The sequence below is a fragment of the Leucopleurus acutus genome (genome assembly GCF_964270905.1).
Source record: "Leucopleurus acutus genome assembly, chromosome: 7".
Lineage (NCBI taxonomy): Eukaryota > Metazoa > Chordata > Mammalia > Artiodactyla > Delphinidae > Leucopleurus > Leucopleurus acutus.
Genome location: NC_139150.1, coordinates 82,185,521 through 82,208,716, shown reverse-complemented (window position 1 = coordinate 82,208,716; position 23,196 = coordinate 82,185,521). Strand labels below are relative to the sequence as shown.

General features: G+C 37.3%; 1 protein-coding gene across 3 annotated transcripts in view; it reads left to right on the top strand.

Moving 5' to 3' along the window:
- KIF27 (kinesin family member 27) overlaps positions 1 to 20,979 on the top strand; it is an 87,492-nt gene extending 66,513 nt beyond the window's left edge. For all 3 annotated transcript variants that reach the window (XM_082843143.1, XM_082843144.1, XM_082843142.1), the window contains 4 exons: positions 3,201 to 3,407; positions 4,882 to 5,080; positions 7,042 to 7,206; positions 20,225 to 20,979. In XM_082843143.1, the coding sequence (XP_082699269.1) occupies positions 3,201 to 3,407; positions 4,882 to 5,080; positions 7,042 to 7,206; positions 20,225 to 20,709 (1,056 nt within the window). In that variant the 3' untranslated portion in view covers positions 20,710 to 20,979. The remainder of the gene's footprint in view (positions 1 to 3,200; positions 3,408 to 4,881; positions 5,081 to 7,041; positions 7,207 to 20,224) is intronic.
- Positions 20,980 to 23,196: the final 2,217 nt, after the last annotated feature.

Sequence of the window (23,196 nt, the reverse complement as noted above, 5' to 3'; positions counted from 1 at the left end):
TTTAATGAACCTCCATACTGTTCTCCATAGTGGCTGTATCAATTTACATTCCAACCAACAGTGCAAGAGAGTTCCCTTTTCTCCACAGTCTCTCCAGCATTTGTTTGTAGATTTTCTGATGATGCCCATTCTAACTGGTGTGAGGTGATACCTCATTGCAGTTTTGATTTGCATTTCTCTAATAAATAGTGATGTTGAGTAGCTTTTCGTATGCTTCTTGGCCATCTATATGTCTTCTTTGGAGAAATGTCTATTTAGGTCTTCTGCCCATTTTTAGATTGCGTTGTTTGTTTTTTTAATATTGAACTGCATGAGCTGTTTATATATTTTGGAGATTAATCCTTTGTCCGTTGATTCATTTGCAAATATTTTCTCCCATTCTGAGGGTTGTCTTTTTGTCTTGTTTGTAGTTTCCTTTGCTTTGCAAAAGCTTTTAAGTTTCATTAGGTCCCATTTGTTTATTTTTGTTTTTATTTCCTTTACTCTAGGAGGTGGATCAAAAAAGATCCTGCTGTGATTTATGTCAAAGGGTGTTCTTTCTATATTTTCCTCTAAGAGTTTTATAGCGTCCGGTCTTACATTTAGGTGTCTAATCCACTTTGAGTTTATTTTTGTGTATGGTGTTAGGGAGTGTTCTAATTTCATTCTTTTACATGTAGGTGTCCAGTTTTCCCAGCACCACTTATTGAAGAGACTGTATTTTCTCCATTGTATATCCTTGCCTCCTTTGTCAGAGATTAGTTGACCATAGGTGCATGGGTTTATCTCTGGGCTTTCTATCCCGTTCCATTGATCTGTATTTCTGTTTTTGTGCCAGTACCATACTGTCTTGATTACTGTAGCTTTGTAGTATAGTCTGAAGTCAGGGAGTCTGATTCCTCCAGCTCTGTTTATTTCCCTCAAGACTGCTTTGGCTATTCGGGGTCTTTTGTGTCTCCATACAAATTTTAAGATTTTTTGTTCTAGTTCTGTAAAAAATGCCATTGGTAATTTGATAGGGATTGCATTGAATCTGTAGATTGCTTTGGGTAGTATAGTCATTTTCACAATGTTGATTCTTCCAATCCAAGAACATGGTATATCTCTCCATCTGTTTGTATCATCTTTAATTTCTTTCATCAGTGTCTTATAGTTTTCTTCATATCAACAAAGTGAAGAATAAAAACCATATGATCATCTCAATAGATGCAGAAAAAGCTTTTGACAAAATTCAACACCAATTTATGATAAAAACTCTCCAGAAAGTGGGCATAGAGAGAACCTACCTCAACGTAATAAAGGCCATATATGACAAACCCACAGCAAACATCATTCTCAATGGTGAAAAACTGAAACCGTTCCTCTAAGATCAGGAACAAGACAAGGATGTCCCCTCTCACCACTGTTATTCAACATAGTTTTGGAAGTCCTAGCCACGGCAATCAGAGAAGAAAAAGAAATAAAAGGAATACAAATTGGAAAAGAAGAAGTAAAACTGTCACTGTTTGCAGATGACATGATACTATACATAGAGAATCCTAAAGATGCCACCAGAAAACTACTAGAGCTAATCAATGAATTTGGTAAAGTTGCAGGATACAAAATTAATGCACAGAAATTTCTTGCATTCCTCTACACTAATGATGAAAAATCTGAAAGAGAAGTTAAGGAAACACTCCCATTTACCACTGCAACAAAAAGAATAAAATACCTAGGAATAAACCTACCTAGGGAGACAAAAGACCTGTATGCAGAAAACTATCCACATTTGTTTTTGGTAGAATATAATCATAGTATGCATTCAAAAGTCAAATATTTTTTTGGGTTATTCACTTTTATTTTCTGGTTCTTCTTATTCACCTAAGTACCTTTCATGATTTAAGTTTGTTTTTCTTAAAAAGGTGAATATTATTTTCTTCCTTATGGAGTGATTATCAAATCTTCAAATTCAGTAATTGCACAAAGAAATAAAATGGCTGCTGAACTTTTTTTTTTCCAAAATGGCTCTTTCAGGAGATTTTATAAAATGGCTTTAAAAAAAATAAGTATTATTCAACCTCCCATTGGAATAGGTTATTAACCTACCTTTTCCCTGAATTCCAGAAAAGGAGTTTCAGAAGTCATTCTAACTGTTCGTTGGGGAGATCAGAAATAGTAACATTATTTTTCTTTGAAATGCTATGGGGAGGAGAGGAGAGAAATACTTGGGTCATATACCCAAGACATATGAAAATGTTTTTTGCTCCTCTCCCTTCATTAAGTTGTTCAGCAGATACGTACTGAGTTTAAACTATGTAATATGTACTGTGCTAGGCAATAAGGATGTGAGTATGGACAAGACCATCTGCCCTCAGGGAACTTAAAGTTGAAGTGGCCTCCACCACAAGTACGGGGATACAAAAATATATATCCAGGTCTTACCACGTCCAAAATAATTCCTTACCAGAGATTTAGATCCCCCAAATAAGATGTTATTTGGATAATTCAGAGAACGGCTAGGTTTTCTGACAGCAATTCATCAGATTTTTTTTTTCCTACAGAGGGAATCTTCTTTGGCATATGAAAAAAAGGTTTTGCTGCCACCATTTTAAGTGCCTACACTTTTCCTCTAATGACATCTCCTAGGAATCTTATAAAATGTTTCATGTCCTTAAATCCTCACTACTTTTTCTTATGTTACACAGTGTTTTTTCCCTGGAGACTCTCCTCTGATTACTAGTTCTTAATAACTTATTTTAATATATTTCCTCTTTCCTTCCTAGCAATATATTGTTTTGATAGATCCTTGAAGGGACCCCCGAGGTCTCCAGATCTCAGTGACACATAATATGCACTTTAGGAGCCATGGAGGGAGATAACATGATGACACTGTCAAACCTGTGGGCTGAGGCTTTGTTCAAGTGTATTCCTTCGTGATCAGCATTTGCTTATGACCTTGGGATGTTTCATAACTCACCTAACCTTCCTCTTCCATTTTGCTACCCAAGGTTTACTACAAAGATTCAATGATTATTTGTTATATATATGTGTGTGTGTTTGTGTGTGTGTACACACAGTGCATTGTGTAGCATAGCAAGCACTCAATAAACATTTTTTTTAATTTAGTAGAAGAATGGAACTGTCCATTAGACTCAAATAGCATAATAAGATCTTAGTATATGACAAAGTCCAAGTTATACTGTTTCATTTAAAATGAGTGATTTCTTTTGTACTATATCTAGGAAGAACATGTTCTTTTCCAACTTGAAGAAGGGATTGAAGCTTTGGAAGCTGCAATTGAATACAAGAACGAACATATCCAGAGTCGCCAGAACTCACTCAGAGCTTCACTTCAAAATCTCTCTCATAGTGAAGAAAATGTCTTAGAAAAACTAATCTGCCTGAGTCCTGTTGAGATTAGAGCTATTCTTTTCAGATATTTCAATAAGGTTTGTTTTTCAGGGACAGAGGATTTTCTTATAAAGAGGGGTTGAGATGCTTATACAGCTCACATTTATGTAGAATTTACAGCACTGAATGTTGTCATCTGAAATCTTTGCACTTATCCAAGTATGTAGGCCTAACTTTGTGAGGTTCTTAAAGTTGAAGGGCCTTTTGAAAGAGGGCTTTTGGGAATAGTTTTAAAAACCAAAGAATTTAAGTTATATTCCTCAGTCACTATATCTTGGTTGTATGTTTTCTAGATTTGATTGTTCCTACTCAGCATTTGTGAAAAACCAAGGGCTCTCCAGGTTTGGGTTCCCTTTCCTTCATTGCTGTAGGGTAGGGGTAACCTGTACCTTCTCATTATACCCTATGAATTGAAATGGAGGTGAAATGGTGCATCAGTGACAAAGATAGTAATAGATTTTAGCATTAACCTGGATGGGCTTAATATAAATTAAAATATTTTATACAGATTTGACAGCTTACTGATAGAGATGTTTCACAGCATTGAAAACTGTATCTGTCTTTTCTCTAATGTCTTCTCTTAAGATATATATTATGAAGTGTTAAACAAGTAGATAACTCTTTTCTCTGAAAAATATATTCAGTTTAAGGGAATAGCAGACAGTTGATGAAAAATGAAACACAGAAGTTTTAAAATAAAGTTCTGATTCTGTTAGACAATTGAAATAAAGATGACTAAATTAATGGAAATGTGATACACAGGCCTTCTCTTGGATAATTACCGTCAGTAGTAAGCTTCTATTATTGATGCAAGTGCATCCCATTACTGGGTGTGTGGAGGGCAGAAATACGGTGCATGTTGTCTGAGGCTTTGATACAGATAACTCTTCTGTGGTGTTCTTAGAGCAAGGGTTCTTAACCAAAGCACCCAGGTGAAGGTCAGTGGATTTTCTGGTTAAGAACTCTTTGTAGAAATGAGTATTTTTCTGGAGAGAATGTCATTACATTATTAACAAGTTCTGTGACACAGATATTGTCTGAAGTGTTTTTACTTTATATCAGTGCAGAGAGGAACCCACTGGACTAAATGTACAATCTGAGACCGAACTCTATAGCTTAAAAATTCTGTCACTTATTTATAACATTCACTTTGGAGTTAAAAATGAGAATTATCTAGATGTTACAGAAGTCTTTAGATTCTTGATATCTTTTTAGACTGGAGAAATGGAGTTGTAGGATTATAAATGTAAACTACAAAGATCGTGTCTAAGAAATGATGGAGAGGTGATTGTTAGAGTAGAGCAACATTATATTTAAAATGAAGTTGTTACCAATTCAGAATCTCAACGAATTAAAAAGGCTGTTAGGTTATCTTGTGGGTATATTACAAAGCATTTGCCTAGTTATACCATGGGGATTAAGGGAGTTCATCTTTATGAAGTCTAAGAGAAGTAAATTGTCTATTAGGCTGTCTAAAGCACACTTAAAAGATAAAAAAAATGTCTTTGCTAGGTGGTTAATCTGCGAGAAGCTGAACGGAAACTACAGTTACAGAATGAAGAAATTAAAATGAAAGTTCTGGAACGGGATAATGTGGTTCGTGAGTTGGAATCTACACTGGAACATCTGAAATTGCAGTGTGACCGGAGACTGACCCTTCAGCAAAAGGAACACGAGCAAAAAATGCAGCTTCTGCTACATCATTTCAAAGGTAACTGCCCCTTCACATCAGTTGTGTAATGGGGACGTGTAGGAGGGGGATTGGGAAAGGAAGGTAGGACAGAATTGGATCACTTAAAGTCCAACATGTATAAATAGTTACTGCTTATATGTGTTTTGTGCTTTACATGTTTTGGTCCACATGTTGGGATAGTTGACTTTGATGCAGGGCTATTCATGCTTGAAATGCCATCTCCTCTGCCTGTCCCCAGTGCCACACAGAGAACTGCTGCAATCCTGTTACTTTGTTGTGGTCTACTTTTTATGTAGGAATGTGGGATGACTTCTGGCTTGGTGGTGTACAGTTGAAAAGTTCCCCATCTCTAGGATATAGAACCTTGATATTTAAATCACTTTCCCTTCATAAAATTAAACTGATAGGTTCTGTCAGATTTCTGGTTATATTTCTTGTTACAGTTTTCAGTAAATTATAAATTTTATGCATTAAGGTTATAGCTTAGGGCAAAATTAGTCTACCATTGATGGGCACATAGTGTTATCAGTGCACAGTAGTTCAACCGTCAACTGTGGTATGGAGTTGTCATAGCAATTGGTCTTCAATACCTGGGCTTATGGCTGGTACACACAGTTCCTATGGCAACAAAATCACTGCCTGGCGATAACTTCAACGCCTGGAATGCTTCAGTCCAGGTGGCTTGGCTGTTTAGTCTTGATTCTTATGAATCTATAGCTGGAAATGTGCTAAAAAGGATCTGGAAGAAGCAACCTGAGTAAGCAGAAAATTGGAAAATATATGCATTTGAGTGTTGAGGCAGTTTGCCTCTAAGTTAATTCTATAACAAGTTAATTAGCAACCAGTTGCCTGATGACAGGATTTCCTTGACTGGATCCATATGTTATTTCATTCAAACATGCTTTCCTTACCTTATGTTAATTCTGTCTTAAGTCTCTAAAAGTGATATTTTAATAGAATTTTTAATATGTTTTTCAAGTGGTTGGCATTTTACTGCAAAAGTTCATGCTTTAGCCAAATGAGAACATTTAAAAAATCATTCATTTCTATAGCTCAGACAAGTTTTTCATAGCAAGGTTATAACTGAAAATGTTAACAACTTACGAATTTTCTAATTTCAACTGAATATAGGCCATAAAATTAAGTTCATTTTTATGATATCCTTCATGGGGATTCTGATTTGTAATGTTATTAATTTAAAATGTTTTTTAAATAAGATGATGGGTTAATATAAAATTACAGATATACTTAGATCAATTTTTACAAAACAACCAATTATAACAAAAGAAAATTACAAACCAGTAGGACCATTTTATAGATTTACCAATAGGAAAGAGTAGGTCTGAAAGTGTGTATTTCTGAAGGTCAGTAAACTGCGTTTTACTGGTTCTAGAACCTAACCCAAAGGGGACAGTTTTAGACATTCCTAAATATTAATTAGAAGCTTTAAAATTATATTGTGTCATAAACTAGAACTTTACTTATACTTTCCCCCCCTTCTCCTTTTTTGGTGGTGTTTTCCTTTGTAATTTAATCTTTCTAGCCTCTTTTGACAGGTTTCCAGTTTTTGAGGGTTTTTTTGGTTCTATATTTCTTGGGCCTATAAACTTTAGGCTTATAACTTTCCATATATCCGTGGTTCCTGATATAAACTTCAAGACATTGATGCAGCTGGACAGAGTTCCAAATGTGAACCTTACTTCTGCTCTTCTGAGGATAAATTTAGTTAGTAGCTATTCAAAAAGTGCTTATGAATCATGAAAAATGCGGTAGCTGGTAGGGATTAGGGTGGAGAAAGGCTCATCCTACTTCGAAAAATTTTACAGGCAGAAGACTCCAAATTGTAGCTGAAAACAAATCCAGCCAAGTAATAGATACATGTAACATACTTCTGACCCTACAATACAGTCTGGGAGTTCTGTTAGAATTTTCAATCATTTACTTTAAACTGATTTTAAATGTAAATTTCTGTTTTATAGAGCAAGACGGGGAAGGCACTGTGGAAACTTTAAAAAATTATGGAGATAAAATCCAGCAGCTGGAAAGAGAGCTTTATTTCTATAAGAAAACCAGCAGAGATCTTAAGAAGAAACTTAAGGAATTGGTAGGGGAAGCAATTCGGCGACAACTAATACCATCAGAAAGTAAGAGATTTAGTGTTACTTGTCACGCCAACACCGTAGCATGGTTTGTAGTGGAGCCTTTCCCAATTGATTGGATTATTTAGGATTAGATATTTAACTTCTCTTTGTCTCTGTAGACAAAAATAGTTGTCTAGTCTATGTGTAACACAGAACCACTGGAGAAAAGAATAAATGAACAAATGTATATGTGTGAAGGAAATGATCATTTATTCGATTGCCTGCCATGTACCAGGGGCTCTTGTGTTCTCTAACTCACTTAATTCTTAAAATAACCCTAAATATAGGATAGCTGTTGTTTTCCTGTTTCATAGTAAATTAAGCCTTCTGATTATCATAAAAAAGTAAAATAGAGAATAATAAAAGTAAAATAATATTTATGTATTTCTAAGATCAGTCATGTTTTTTCATATCATGACCTCTAGAAATTCGAACATATAATAAAACCCATCATTGAGACAAGGAAGTTTTCTTGCATAATTATATGTAGATATGTAGAAATAACCATCTTCCCCAATGAAATGATAAAACATGACAAAGAACTTTGCAAAAGCAAGAAGTGCCATGAAGGTGATATACTGTTATGATTAAAACATACTGTCCTACTACCATGTGTAAAATAGATAGCTAGTGGGAAGCTGCTGTATAGAATAGGGAGCTCAGCTCAGTGCTCTCTGATAACCTAGAGGGGTGGTATGGGGGTGGGGTGGCAGGGAGGCTCAAGAGGGAGGGGATACAGGTATATGTATAGCTGATTCACTTTGTTCTACAGCAGAAACTAATGCAACATTGTAAAGCAATTATACTCCAATAAAAAGAAAAAAGAAAAAACATATTGTCTTTAAGCCACCAATAGAGAGGAATCAATATCTCTAAAATAATATATACTCATTTTATAAAAGAATTAGCCTTCCTTTAGAGAAAGTATTCTTCTAATAAGTTAAGAATGGCTTTTGAAAGTTGACTTTACAGCTATTTTTAGGAACACAACTATTTTGTACCTGTAAAGAAAACTAAAGATGGGTACAACAAGATATAAAGAGTACACCTGAAACTAATATAATGTTATATATCAATTATATCTCAACTTAAAAATATAATTATAAAAATGAAACCATAAAAATATAGAAACCAATGGAAAATGATATATATGCACAATGAAAAGATATATACTGAATATATAATATAAGCAGAATTAACATAGTTTTAAATCTTAAAACTTAGTAATATTTTAGAAAAGTAGTTCTAATACTACCTTATATTTATTGTACAGGCATTTTCCCAAATAGTTCAGTTTAGCCCTCAAACTCAGGGTAGGCCGGTATATGCTAACCTCATTTTTAGATGAGGAAATTAAAGCTTAGAGCGGTCCAGTGACTCATGAGCCGACCAGTAATTAGAGCATGGTCTAAGGTCCCTGGTCTTCTGATTCCTGGTTCTGTGTTCTAGTATAAAAGTCATTTTAGGATAGAGATGTGATACAAACATACGAATTCTGCCAAAGAGACTAACCTTTCTGATTTTCAATGTAGTAATGCAGAGGTATTTACTCATATAATTAAAATATTTACTTGAAATACAGCCTGCAACATATAGCTGAACCTTTTACTTGAAACGCTCTCTGCAAAAAATTAAAATGTAAACAGGTATTAAGTAGGACACAGAGCAATTAGCACAAAACCATTTTTGCTTTAAAAAAATTCACTTTCAAATTTGAGATATCTGAAATTAGATGTTTACTGTTTAAATGGCCCATGTTTATACTGCTGAGTCTACTAGACATCTCTTAAAATGACAGTGTGGTATATGGTGGTAAACAGGTTTAAGAAACCTGGATCTGGGACTTCCCTGGTGGGCCAGTGGATAAGACTCCAGGTTCCCAATGCAGAGGGCCAGGGTTCAACTAGATCCAGCCTGCCGCAACTAAAGATCCCGCACGCAGCAACGAAGATCCCATGTGCCACAACTAAGACCCGGCGCGGCCAAAATAAAATAAGTAAATAAATAAATATTAAAAAAGAAAGAAAGAAAGAAACCTGGATCCTAATCATGCTCTTGAATGAAACAAATATAAAAAGCTTTAAAAAAGCTAAATAATCTTGGAGATGTGTAAAGTGAGGATAACTCCTGTTTTACCAACTGACCTGGGAAGTCTAGTCTTTTTCTTTCTTTTTTCGGCTGCACCACGTGACTTGCAGGATCCTAGTTCCCCGACCAGGGATCAAACCCCGGCCCCCAGCATTGGAAGCTCAGAGTCCTAACCACTGGACCGCCAGGGAATTCCTGGAAGTCTAGTCTTAAAAATAATAATGTTGAAGATGTTATCTCAGCTAATTTGCTATATCCCCTAGAACCATCTTAAATATGTTTATTTTTTGGCTATAAAAAGTAATACATAGTCATTATAGAAAACTTTGAAAATATAGAAAAAAATCAGAAAAAGACCACCCATAATCCTACCCACAACTATTAACATTTCAGCATAATTCTTTTCACTGTTTTCCTTATGTTTTAAAAAAATTCATTTGGAATCATATTGGTGATATAGCTTGTACTATATCCTACCTCAAAATGCAGCTCCAATAAAATGACATTAAATAAGACTTGTTTGAATTATAAAATATAGCAGTTTAAATATATCAAATTTTGAGTTCCCTAAACTGTATTATAAGCTTAATAATCAGTATCCTAATTAATATATAACTGTCTTGGTATTCAGTTGACTGGGTTTTGTTAGTAGTCTTTTCATTGTCTGCCTACCAGACTTTATCTGCTTTGAATATTTTTAGCATTTTCAAATAGCAAAAGAATTAATCTTTTGACTAAAATATCTTGGTCACTTCTAAAAAGTGACCAAAAAGACTAAAAGCACTTGGTCATGCTTCTGTCACAGTGCATCTATTTTCTAACATTTTGTGAGGATAAAATCAGTATATATGGACATGCAGTCTGTGTACTTGTTTAAGTATTTAAAACTCTATACTTTTTTTAATTGAATAATATTGTATTTTATCCCAAAACAAAACATAAAAGTCTTGAAAGATACACAATTTAAGACATAAATTCTTATTTCGTTAAATCCAAGAAACTCTTTAAATTCAGCTTTAGCCATAATTAGAAGAATTTAATTATTGTTTCTTTTCTTTGGAGAGGATTGTTGTTTGAATATAAAAATACTTACATACCATTCATTTCAGAGCTTACATTGAATTTCACTGAGAAAGAAAATTCTTTTTTAGCAAAAGTTATGAACTTAATTATAAAATATATAATATTTTGAAAACGTTACACTGGAGGTACAAGTTTATGACACAATAAAAATGTGATGAATGTATATGATACTAAATGCATAATTAGATTTGTGTGTTATACCATACATTTGTAAATATATACTTTACAATGTGGTCAATTACATTAGTAAAACCATTCATCTTTTTTTTTTTTTTTTTACCTTTTATTTTAACATCTTTATTGGAGTGTAATTGCTTTACAATGGTGTGTTCGTTTCTGCTTTATACAAAGTGAATCAGCTATACATATACATATATCCCAATGTCTCCTCCCTCTGGCGTCTCCCTCTCTATCCCTCTAGGTGGTCCCTAGATCCCTCTATCCACCCTCTCTATCCCACCCCTCTAGGTGGTCGCAAAGCATCAAGCTGATCCCCCTATGCCATGCAGCTGCTTCCCACTATCTGTTTTACATGTGGTAGTGTATATATGCCCATGCCACTATCTCACTTTGTCCCAGCTTACCCTTCCCCCTCCCCGTGTCCTCAAGTCCATTCTCTACATCTGCATCTTTATTCCTGTCCTGCCCCTAAGTTCTTCAGAACCTTTTTTATTTTGGATTCCACATATATGTGTTAGCATAGGGTATTTGTTTTTCTCTTTCTGACTTCCTTCACTCCATATGACAGTCTCTAGGCCCATCCACCTCACTACAAATAACTCAGTTTCATTTCTTTTTATGGCTGAGTAATATTCCATTGCATATATGTGCCACATCTTCTTTATCCATTCATCTGTCGATGGACACTTAGGTTGCTTCCATGTCCTGGCTATTGTAAATAGAGCTGCAGTGAACATTGTGGTACATGACTCTTTTTGAATTATGGTTTTCTCAGGGTGTATGCACAGTAGTGGGATTGCTGGGTCGTATGGTAGTTCTATTTTTAGTTTTTTAAAGCATCTCCATACTGTTCTCCATCGTGACTGTATCAATTTACATTCCAACCAACAGTGCAAGAGGGTTCCCTTTTCTCCACATCCTCTCCAGCATTTATTGTTTGTAGATTTTTGGATGATGGCCATTCTGACTGGTGTGAGGTGATACCTCATTGTAGTTTTGATTTGCCTTTCTCTAATGAATAGTGATGTTGAGGGTACTTTCATGTGTTTGTTGGCAATCTGTATACCTTCTTTGGAGAAATGTCTATTTAGATCTTCTGCCCATTTTTGGATTGGGTTGTTTGTTTTCTTGATATTGAGTTGCATGAGCTGCTTGTAAATTTTGGAGGTTGATCCTTTGTCAATTGCTCCATTAGCAAATATTTTCTCCGATTCTGAGGGTTGTCTTTTCGTCTTGTTTATGTTTTCCTTTGCTGTGCAAAAGCTTTTAAGTTTCATTAGGTCCCATTTGTTTATTTTTGTTTTTATTTTCATTTCTCTAGGAGATGGGTCAAAAAGGATCTTGCTGTGATTTATGTCATAGAGTGTTCTGCCTATGTTTTCCTCTAAGAGTTTTATAGTGTCTGGCCTTACATTTAGGTCTTTAATCCAGTCTGAGTTTATTTTTGTGTATGGTGTTAGGGAGTGTTCTAATTTCATTCTTTTACATGTAGGTGTCCAGTTTTCCCAGCACCACTTATTGAAGAGGCTGTCTTTTCTTCATTGTATCTTCTTGCCTCCTTTGTCAAAAATAAGGTGACCATATGTGCGTGGGTTTATCTCTGGGCTTTCTATCCTCTATCATTGATCTATATTTCTGTTTTCGTGCCAGTACCATACTGTCTTGATGACTATAGCTTTGTACTATAGTCTGAAGTGCAGGAGCCTGATTCCTCCAGCTCCATTTTTCTTTCTCAAGATTGCTTTGGCTATTCGGGGTCTTTTGTGTTTCCATACAAATCGTGAAAGTTTTTGTTCTATTTCTGTGAAAAATGCCATTGGTCGTTTGATAGGGATTGCATTGAATCTGTAGATTGCTTTGGGTAGTAGAGTCATTTTCACAATGTTGATTCTTCCAATCCAAGAACATGGTCTATCTCTCCATCTATTTGTATCATCTTTAATTTCTTTCATCAGTGTCTTACAGTTTTCTGCATACAGGTCTTTTGTCTCCTTAAGTAGGTTTATTCCTAGATATTTTATTCTTTTTGTTGCAGTGATAAATGGGAGTGTTTCCTTAATTTCTCTTTCAGATTTTTAGCTCTGGTAGTTTTAGCTCTAGTAGTAGATTAGCTCTAGTAGTTTTCTGGTAGCATCTTTAGGATTCTCTGTGTATAGTATCATGTCATCTGCAAACAGTGACAGCTTTACTTCTTTTCCGATTTGGATTCCTTTTATTTCTTCTTCTCTGATTGCTGTGGCTAAAATTTCCAAAACTATGTTGAATAATAGTGGTGAGAGTGGACATCCTTGTCTTGTTCCTGATTTTAGTGGAAATGCTTTCAGTTTTTCACCATTGAGAATGATGTTGGCTGTGGGTTTGTCATATATGGTCTTTATTATGTTGAGGTAAGTGCCCTGTATACTTACTTTCTGGAGGGTTTTTATCGTAAATGGATGTTGAATTGTGTCGAAAGCTTTTTCTGCATCTATTGAGATGATCATATGGTTTTTCTTCTTCAATTTGTTAACATGGTTTATCACATTGATTGATTTATGTATATTGTAGAATCCTTGCAGCCCTGGGATAAACCACAGTTGGTCATAGTGTATGATCCTTTAATGTGCTGTTGGATTCTGCTTGCTAGTATTTTGTTGAGGATTTTTGCATCTATGTTCATCAGTGGTATGGGCCTGTAGTTTTCTTTCTTTGTGACATCTTTTTTTTTTTTTTTTTGCGGTACACGGGCCTCTCACTGCTGTGGCCTCTCCCGTTGCAGAGCACAGGCTCCGGACGCGCAGGCTCAGCGGCCACGGCCCACGGGCCCAGCCACTCCACAGCATGTGGGAGCCTCCCAGACTGGGGCACGAACCCGTGTCCCCTGCATCGGCAGGCGGACCCTCAACCACTGCGCCACCAGGGAAGCCCTCTTTGTGACATCTTTGTCTGCTTTTGGTATCAGGGTGATGGTGGCCTCATAGAATGAGTTGGGGAGTGTTCCTCCCTCTGCTATATTTTGGAAGAGTTTGAGAAGGATAGGTGTTAGCTCTTCTGTAAATGTTTGATAGAATTCGCCTGTGAAGGAATCTGGTCCTGGACTTCTGTTTGTTGGAAGAGTTTTAATCACAGTTTCAATTTCAGTGCTTGTGATTGGTCTGTTTATATTTTCTTTTTCTTCCTGGTTCAGTCTCGGAAGTTTGTGCTTTTCTAAGAATTTGTCCGTTTCTTCCAGGTTGTCCATTTTATTGGCATAGAGTTGCTTTTAGTAATCTCTCATGATCCTTTGTATTTCTGCAGTGTCAGTTGTTACTTCTTTTCCATTTCTAATTCTATTGATTTGAACCTTCTCCCTTTTTTTCTTGATGAATGTGGCTAATGGTTTATCAATTTTGTTTATCTTCTCAAAGAACCAGGTTTTAGTTTTATTGATCTTTGCTATTGTTTCCTTCATTTCTTTTTCATTTATTTCTAAACTGATCTTTATGATTTCTTTCCTTCTGCTAACTTTGGGCTTCTTTTGTTCTTTCTCTAATTGCTTTAGGTGTAAGGTTATATTGTTTATTTGAGATGTTTCTTGTTTCGTGTGGTGGAATTGTATTGCTATAAACTTCCCCCTTAGAACTGCTTTTGCTGCATCCTATAGGTTTTGGGTCATCGTGTTTTCATTGTCATTTGTTCCTAGGTATTTTTTTATTTCCTTGTTGATTTCTTCTGTGATCTCTTGGTTGTTAAGTAGTGTATTGTTTAGCCTCCATGTGTTTGTCTTTTTTACAGACTTTTTCCTGTAATTGATATCTAGTCTCATGGCGTTGTGGTCGGAAAACTTACTAGATACGATTTCAATTTTCTTAACTTTACCAAGGCTTGATTTGTGACCCAAGATATGATCTATCCTGGAGAATGTTCCATGAGCACTTGAGAAGAAAGTGTATTCTGTTGTTTTTGGATGGAATGTCCTATAAATATCAATTAAGTCCACCTTGTTTAATGTATCATTTAAAGCTTGTGTTTTCTTTCTTATTTTCATTTTGGACGATCTGTCAGTTGGTGAAAGTGGAGTGTTAAAGTCCCCTACTATGATTGTGTTACTGTCGATTTCTCCTTTTATGGCTCTTAGCATTTGCCTTATGTATTGAGGTGCTCCTATGTGGCGTGCATAAATATTTACAGTTGTTATATCTTCTTCTTGGATTGATCCCTTGATCATTATGTAGTGTCCTTCTTTGTCTCTTGTAATAGTCTTTATTTTAAAGTCTATTTTTTCTGATATGAGAATCGCTACTCCAGCTTTCTTCTGATCTCCATTTACATGGAATATCTTTATCCATCCCCTCACTTTGAGTCTGTATGTGTCTCTAGGTCTCAAGTGGGTCTCTTGTAGACAGCATATATATGGGTCTTGTTTTTGTATCCATTCATCCAGTCTATGTCTTTTGGTTAGAGTATTTAATCCATTTACATTTAAGGTAATTATCGATATGTATGTTCTTATTACCATTTTCTTAATTATTTTGGGTTTGTTTTTGTAGGTCTTTTCCTCGTCTTGTGTTTCCTGCCTAGAGAAGTTCTTTAGCATTTGTTTTAAAGCTGGTTTGGTAGTGCTGAATTCTCTAGCTTTTGCTTGTCTGTAAAGGTTTTAATTTCTCTTTCAAATCTGAATAAGATCCTTGCTGGGTAGAGTAATCTTAGTTGTAGGTTTTTCCTTTTCATCACTTTCAATATGTCCTGCCACTCCCTCTGGCTTGCACTTTCTGCTGAAAGATCAGCTGTTAACCTTATGGGGATTCCCTTGTATGTAACTTGTTGTTTTTCCCTTGCTGCTTTTAATGTTTTTTCTTTGTATTTAATTTTTGATAGTTTGGTTAATATGTGTCTTGGCGTGCTTCTTCTTGGTTTTATCCTGTATGGGACTCTCTGCACTTCCTGGACTTGACTATTTCCTTTCCCATATTATGAAGTTTTCAACTATAATCTCTTCAAATATTTTCTCAGTCCCTTTCTTTTTCTCTTCTTCTTCTGGGACCCCTATGATTCAAATGTTTGTGCGTTTGATGTTGCCCCAGAGGTCTCCAAGACTGTCCTCAATTCTTTTCATTCTTTTTTCTTTATTCTGTTGTGCAGTAGTTACTTCCACTATTTTATCCTCCTGGTCACTTATCCGTTCTTCTGCCTCAGTTATTCTGCTATTGATTCCTTCTAGAGAATTTTAAATTTCATTTATTGTGTTGTTCTTCATTGTTTGTTTGCTCTTTAATTCTTCTAGGTCCTTGTTAAACGTTTCTTGTATTTTCTCCATTCTGGTTCCAAGATTTTGGATCATGTTTACTATCATTACTCTCAATTCTTTTTCAGGTTGACTGCCTATTTCCTCTTCATTTGTTTGGTCTCGTGGGTTTTTACCTTGGTCCTTCATCTGCTGTGTTTCTCTGTCTTCTCATTTTGCTTAACTTACTGTGTTTGGGGTCTCCTTTTCGCAGGCTGCAGGTTTGTAGTTCTTGTTGTTTTTGGTGTCTTCCCCCAGTGTCTAAGATTGGTACAGTGGGTTGTGTAGGCTTCCTGGTGGAGGGGACTAGTGCCTGTGTTCTGCTGGATGAGGCTGGATCTTGTCTTTCTGGTGGGCAGGACTGCATCTGGTGGTGTGTTTTGGAGTGTCTGTGGCCTTATTATGATTTTAGGCAGCCTCTCTGCTAATGGGTGGGGTTGTGTTCCTGTCTTGCTAGTTGTTTGGCATAGGGTGTCCAGCACTGTAGCTTGCTGGTCATTGAATGAAGCTGGGTCTTAGCGTTGAGATGGAGATCTCTGGGAGAGCTTTCGCCGTTTGATATTACATGGAGCTGGGAGGTTTCTGGTGGACTAATATCCTGAACTCAGCTCTCTCACCTCAGAGGCACTGGCCTCACACCCGGCCGGAGCACCAAGACCCTGTCAGTCACAAGGCTCAGAAGAAAAGGGAGAAGAGGAGAAAAAAAGAAAGAAAAATAAAGTTATTTAAAAAAATAATTATTAAAAATAAAAAAGTTATAAAGTAATAGAAAAAAGAAAGAAACAAAGAAGAGAGCAACCAAACCAAAAAACAAATTCACCAATGATAACAAGTACTAAAAACTATAGTTAAAAAAAAAAAAGCCAGACTGACAGAACCCTAGGACAAATGGTAAAAGCAAAGCTATACAGACAAAATCACACAAAGAAGCATACACACACACACTCACAGAAAGAGAAAGAGGAAAAATATATACATATCTATATATATAAAAAAAAAGGAAGAGAGCAACTAAATCAATAAACAAATCTACCAATGATAATAAACTCTAAATACTAAACTAAGATTTAGGAACAAATTAGATGCAGAAAGCAACCCCAAGTCAACAGTTGCTCCCAAAGTCCACCTCCTCAGTTTGGGATGATTCGTTGTCTATTCAGGTATTCCAGAGATGCAGGGTACATCAAGTTGATCGTGGAGATTTAATCTGCTGCGCCTGAGGCTGCTGGGAGAGATTTCCCTTTCTCTTCTTTGTTCAAACAGCTCCCGGGGTTCAGCTTTGGATTTGGCCCTGCCTCTGCATGTAGGTCGCCTGAGGACGTCTGTTCTTCGCCCAGACAGGAGGGGTTAAAGTAGCAGCTGATTAGGGGGCTCTGGCTCACGCAGGCCGGGGGGAGGGAGGTGTACGGAATGTGGGGCGAGCCTGCAGCGGCAGAGGCCAGCATGATGTTGCACCAGCCTGAGGTGTGCCGTGTGTTCTCCCGGGCTAGTTGTCCCTGGATCACAGGACCCTGGCAGTGGTGGGCTGCACAGGCTCTTTGGAGGGGAGGTGTGGACAGTGCCCTGTGCTTGCACACAGGCTTCTTGGTGGCTGCAGCAGCAGCCTTAGCGTTTCAAGCCCGTCTCTGCGGTCCGTGCTGATAGCCGCGGCTCTTGCCCGTCTCAGGAGCTCGTTTAGGCGGTGTCTGAATCCCCTCTCCTCGCGCACTAGCCCCTTCAGGCTGTGTTCATGCAGCCAACCCCAGTCCTCTCCCTGGGATCCGACCTCCGAAGCCTGAGCCTCAGCTCCCAGCCCCCGCCTGCCCCAGCGGATGAGCAGACAAGCCTCTCGGGCTGGTGAGTGCTGGTCGGCACCAATCCTCTGTGCGGAAATCTCTCTGCTTTGCCCTCTGCACCCCTATTGCTGCAGTCTCCTCCGTGGCTCTGAAGCTTCCCCCCCGCCCAACCCCTGTCTACGCCAGTGAAGGGGCTTCCTAGTGTGTGGAAACTTTTCCTCTTTCACAGCTCCCTCCCCGAGGTGCAGGTCCTGTCCCTATTCTTTTGTCTCTGTTTTTTCTTTTTTCTTTTGCCCTACCCAGGTATGTGGGGAGTTTCTTGCCTTTTGGGAGGTCTGAGGTCTTCTGCCAGTGTTCAGTAGGTTTTCTGTAGGAGTTGTTCCACGTGTAGATGTATTTCAGATGTATTTGTGCTGAGGAAGGTGATCTCCATGTCTTACTCCTCCGCCATCTTGAAGGTCTCCCCCAAAACTCTATTCTTGTATCAATTTAAACCACTATAAAACTCTACATGTCAGGATACTAGAGTCAGAAGATCTGGTTGGGATCCTAATTTCTTTTACTGGCTGTGTGACTATGGGTGAATAAATCTTTCTTTAGTTTGTTCCTTCGGTGTTGAAATTCTGGAAGAGGGAAACTTTATATTGTGAGGAATCTAAGTGGGCTTGAGAGTGAGCCTTTCCAATGAGCCCATCTCTGCTCTTTCTTATATGATCTTTAAAAATTAAGGGGCTTCCCTGGTGGCACAGTGGTTGGGAGTCCGCCTGCCGATGCAGGGGACACAGGTTCGTGCCCCGGTCTGGGAGGATCCCACATGCTGCAGAGCAGCTGGGCCCATGAGCCATGGCTGCTGGGCCTGCGCGTCTGGAGCCTGTGCTCCGCGGCGGGAGAGGCCACAGCGGTGAGAGGCCGGCGTACCGCAAAAAAAAAAAAAAAAAAAAAATTAAGATGCCTGGCTCCCTCCCCGAGACTCTGTGACCTGGGCATCAGGATTTTTTTTTTTTCATTGAAATATAGTTGATTTACAATATTCTGTTAGTTTCAGGTGTACAGCAAAGTGATTCAGATATATATATACACACACGCTCTTTTTCAGGTTCTTTTCCATTATAGGTTATTAGGCCAAAGGATTTTTAAAAGCTTCCAGGTGACACTAATGTGCAGCAAAGTTGGGGAGCCACTGTGAGCACTATGATCAACTTTGTACCTGCTAATTCCACATGAGGATTTATGTCATTTGCTAGTTCAAGTTTTTTGTTTGTGAGAAGAATTTTAAAAACTAGAAAATCAATCCTTTTTTTCTTTTTTTTATTGAGTAGAGTTGATGTATGATATTATATAAATTTCAGGTGTACAAAAGAGTTATTCACAATTTTTAAAGGTTATATAGAAAATCAATTATGTTTTAAACCAGGGTCACAAACTAAAATGCCTGCAGGAGCCAGGAAGCCAAAGTGAGCAGTGGGACTGCAGCAGTTGTCTAAATTGGCAGGGGCAGCTCTGCTCCAGCTGCTGTTGCCAGGCAGAAATTGTCAGTTTTTCTCATTTTCTTTAAAATCCGGAAATCTATATTTTTATATGAAACTTTCCACTTTTTAAATTTTGTATCACATATTATTTTATAGGCTAAGTAAAACATGTCTGTGGGCAGATTTGGCTTGGGAGCTGCCAGTGTGCAACTTCTGTTTTTAAACTTGGTTCTCGCAGGACCAGAAGTGTCCTAATTGCATCATCAACATATTTTAAAGTTGGCATTGTTTCTTTGCATTAGGTCTAGTACCTATATGGACTTCCCTTAAGTAAGTTTTGTCTTTGATATTAGATTATTCTATGATTTGAGGGCCTCAAGCTTTGATAATTTCACTCACTCCTATCACTCATTCCAGCAAGGTGGTCCCCACTGAGGGGTATGCTGTCATTTCCATTTTGATGGTGAAAGCAGTGGCATGTACCCCAGAGTACATTCAGACGGAAGAACCCTGCTCTCATGCTTGGAGTTCAATCAAGACTAGATTTTTGGACTTCCCTGGTGGCGCAGTGGTTGAGAGTCCGCCTGCCGATGCAGGGGACACGGGTTCGTGCCCCAGTCCAGGAGGATCCCACATGCCGCAGAGCGGCTGGGCCCGTGAGCCATGGCCGCTTAGCCTGCGCATCTGGAGCCTGTGCTCCGTGGCAGGAGAGGCCACAACAGTGAGAGGCCCGTGTACCGCAAAAAAAAAAAATTTAAAAAAAAAAGACTAGATTTTTCACACATATAATGCCAAGTCCCAGAACATTCCCTGGAGATATGACCAGGATTTGAAATGTGATTCACCAGTGGCAAGCCCAGCAGAGGCAGATGTGGAAGGGCACCAGAGAGGCCTAAAGCACCTCTGTGTTTCCAGGGGTACCAAAATCTCTAGAAGACTACTTCTCAGTTTTGTTTTATTAATTGAAAGTTCTCAGTTATTCACATGGAAGATGCCTCTAAGTGAAATAAGAATAATTAATGTTCACACTTCTGTTCCTCTCAAAGAAGTCACTTAACAAGAAAAGCTGGAAGACAATTTATATTGCATGATAATAATGTAGTTATGTTAAGATATCATGATTAAAATACCTGTTTTGGAGGAAACCTCTTAATTTTTTTTTCTGCTTTTTGGATTATTTTTAGATCATGATGCTGGAAATGGAGTACAGAACCCAGAAGAAGCAGGCATGGTTTCAGAAGAATTAAAATGGGCATCCAGAACTGAAAGTATAAAATTAAGTGGAAGGGAAAGACAATTGGACAGTTCCGCAAGCAGTTCAAGAACACAACCAAATCCTCAGAAGCTCTGGGAGGAAGGCGCAGAATTACCACCAATTTATAGCTCTTTAGCACCCACTAGTGGGCATTTGTTAAGCAATGAGGCCAAAACAGAAGGGGATGGCAATCAGTTTACAAAATCTCACAGTCGACCAACACCCCAAATTCAGCCAGTAGGAAATGTGGCACAGTTGCATAGTGTCACACGTGTAAAGTTGTGTCGCAAAGAGTTACGTCAGATTTCTGCCTTGGAACTGTTGTTACGAAGTTCCAGTCTTGGAGTTGGGGTTGGATCTATGACTGCTGATTCCATTGAAGTAGCTAGGAAAATGAGTGACTTAAAAACTTAGGCATTTAATAAGAAAAATTTTAATTTAGTAGGTGGGTAAGATTGCTTTTTCTAATCTGTTAAAAATTAAAACTTAAGCTCACTAGCTGTTCCCTCAGGATAAAAGAAGAAGGGGAGGAAGTAATCCCTAATCCTTTTGTATACCATGGATATGTATATCTTCTATAGTATATTTGAGGAGTTTTAATTTGTATTTCCATAATAACCAAACACATGCTTTATCAAGTAATGGAACATTTAAATGTTTCCACTTCTAAATTTGCTTAAAATTTTTTCCGGGCATATTTGAAGAACAAAACTAAGAGTAGAATAATAAACTAAAATATCCATTAAATGTATATTATTATATAATATGAAAGTATATTATTAAGTATATTGTTATATTATAAAAGTATGTTATAATACAATAATTATAATATAAATTTATATTGTTATTCTCAAATACAAGTATATTTTGTTATTTTTTTAAAAAACAGTTAGGGGGCTTCCCTGGTGGAGCAGTGGTTGGGAATCTGCCTGCTAATGCAGGGGACACGGGTTCGAGCCCTGGTCTGGGAGGATCCCACATGCCGCGGAGCAAGTAGGCCCGTGAGCCACAACTACTGAGCCTGCGCGTCTGGAGCCTGTGCTCCACAACAAGAGAGGCTGCTATAGTGAGAGGCCCGTGCACCACGATGAAGAGTGGCCCCCACTTGCCACAACTAGAGAAAGCCCTCGCACAGAAACGAAGACCCAACACAGCAAAAATAAATAAATAAATTACTAAAACTCCTACCCCCAACATCTTATTTAAAAAAAAAAAGAAACAATTAAATATTGCTTATATCAGAGAGAGAGTCACCAGCTGCGTATGTTTTGGCTGAAACAGCTGAAAATTTGTGCCAGAATGCACTCTATGGGCTAAGGCAACTAGCTAGGTTTAGGGATTAAGGTTAATTTATGCTCCTCAGAGGCTGAGTGATCATTCTTGACTTTTTAAACACGGTCTCTGCTCTTTTTTCTGGAATTGCTTTTAGAGTATTATATTATTGGTTTGCTAATATTTTGGAATTTAGGTTTATCATCTCTCTCTTGCCCTATCTATTCAGCATATCTCTCACTATGCTACTAAAATTGGGAGAAATGAATACAGTTCCATGGAATAGGGAAACAAGGACAGAATAAAACTGAAGTATTCTAACATATCAAGGAAAAGATATCTAGTCATATGGAGTACACCTATAAAGCTTGACATCTAGCCAGAGGATCTTTAGCTAATAAGTTGATGGGCTTAATCTGCGATTTTTTTCCTCTACAACCTGGTTAGTCAGGCCTGTACACAGGCCGCCCAGATTGCATGGGGGTTGTAAATATGTAAATGAAATTTTTTCTTCAAGATATTTTTGGTCTAAATCTTATTATAGAATGTAAACCTCAGTTTGGAATTAAGAACTAAACATTGCTTTGCCCAACAAATTTTTCATCGTAGTTTTCAATCACAGGAAACATTTCATTATAATGACCAGAGGTATGATTTTGTTACTTATATTGTTATTTTTATTACTTTTCCAAACTTTTGCTCGTAAAATAAAGTTTTTTCTTAAACCAATTAATATTTGGGGGGCAGTAGCAAAATCACCCTGATTTATGGAAGCTTACTCCATGAGAGTAACCCACTTTATTACTGACTCCAACTTTTCCTACCTGATACTAAGTTTTTTTTGTTCTTTCCTTTGTTGCTATTGACCCTGACCATCTTACCTAAGACCCAGACTGTTGCCCTGTGCTCAAAGGCTGTTTTCCTTTTCTAGTTTCTAGCCCCTAGGAAGTAGGGTTCCTTGGTCTTACCGGTAAAAAACAGTTCCTATAGGAGAAGAAAACCAAGGCAAAACAAACTTCTAAATTGGTGAATTGTTTCTAGATCTCTTAAGTATGGTATTAAAACTCATTTGAATTATGGGTTAAATAGACTTCTGTGGACTTAACCTGGAAATGGAACCACAAGTTATAACTTCGGCCCAATGAGAAACTGTTTCAACCAACAAATTTACAAACCAACTTAGAGATTTTATTTTTTTAACAGGGACTATTTGAAGTCAGATTCCTGTTTTCAGCTAGTTTTCTCTTTTTGCCTTTGGTTTGTATGATATGTATTTAATATATATATTGTATATAATGTGTGTTTTAGATAGATAGATAGACAATGGCAAAAGGCCAGTGCCTTAGCAAAGCACAGCAATCATATATTTATTAATATGTACATATTAATAAAGCCCCTAATTTTAAGTTCCTTATAAAATTAAGTAATAATTTAGAAATAATTCATATAAGAATGTATTTTGACATTGGAATTCTGCTTGCCCAAGAAATTGACACATATTTGCTTTACCTGTGGAAATATAAACACATTTTCTAAAAGCCAGCTCACTAACAAAGCAAGAAAATTTATATTAAACCAACAATGAGTAGATTTGATAATGCAAATGTGAACTGACATCTAAATAACAAA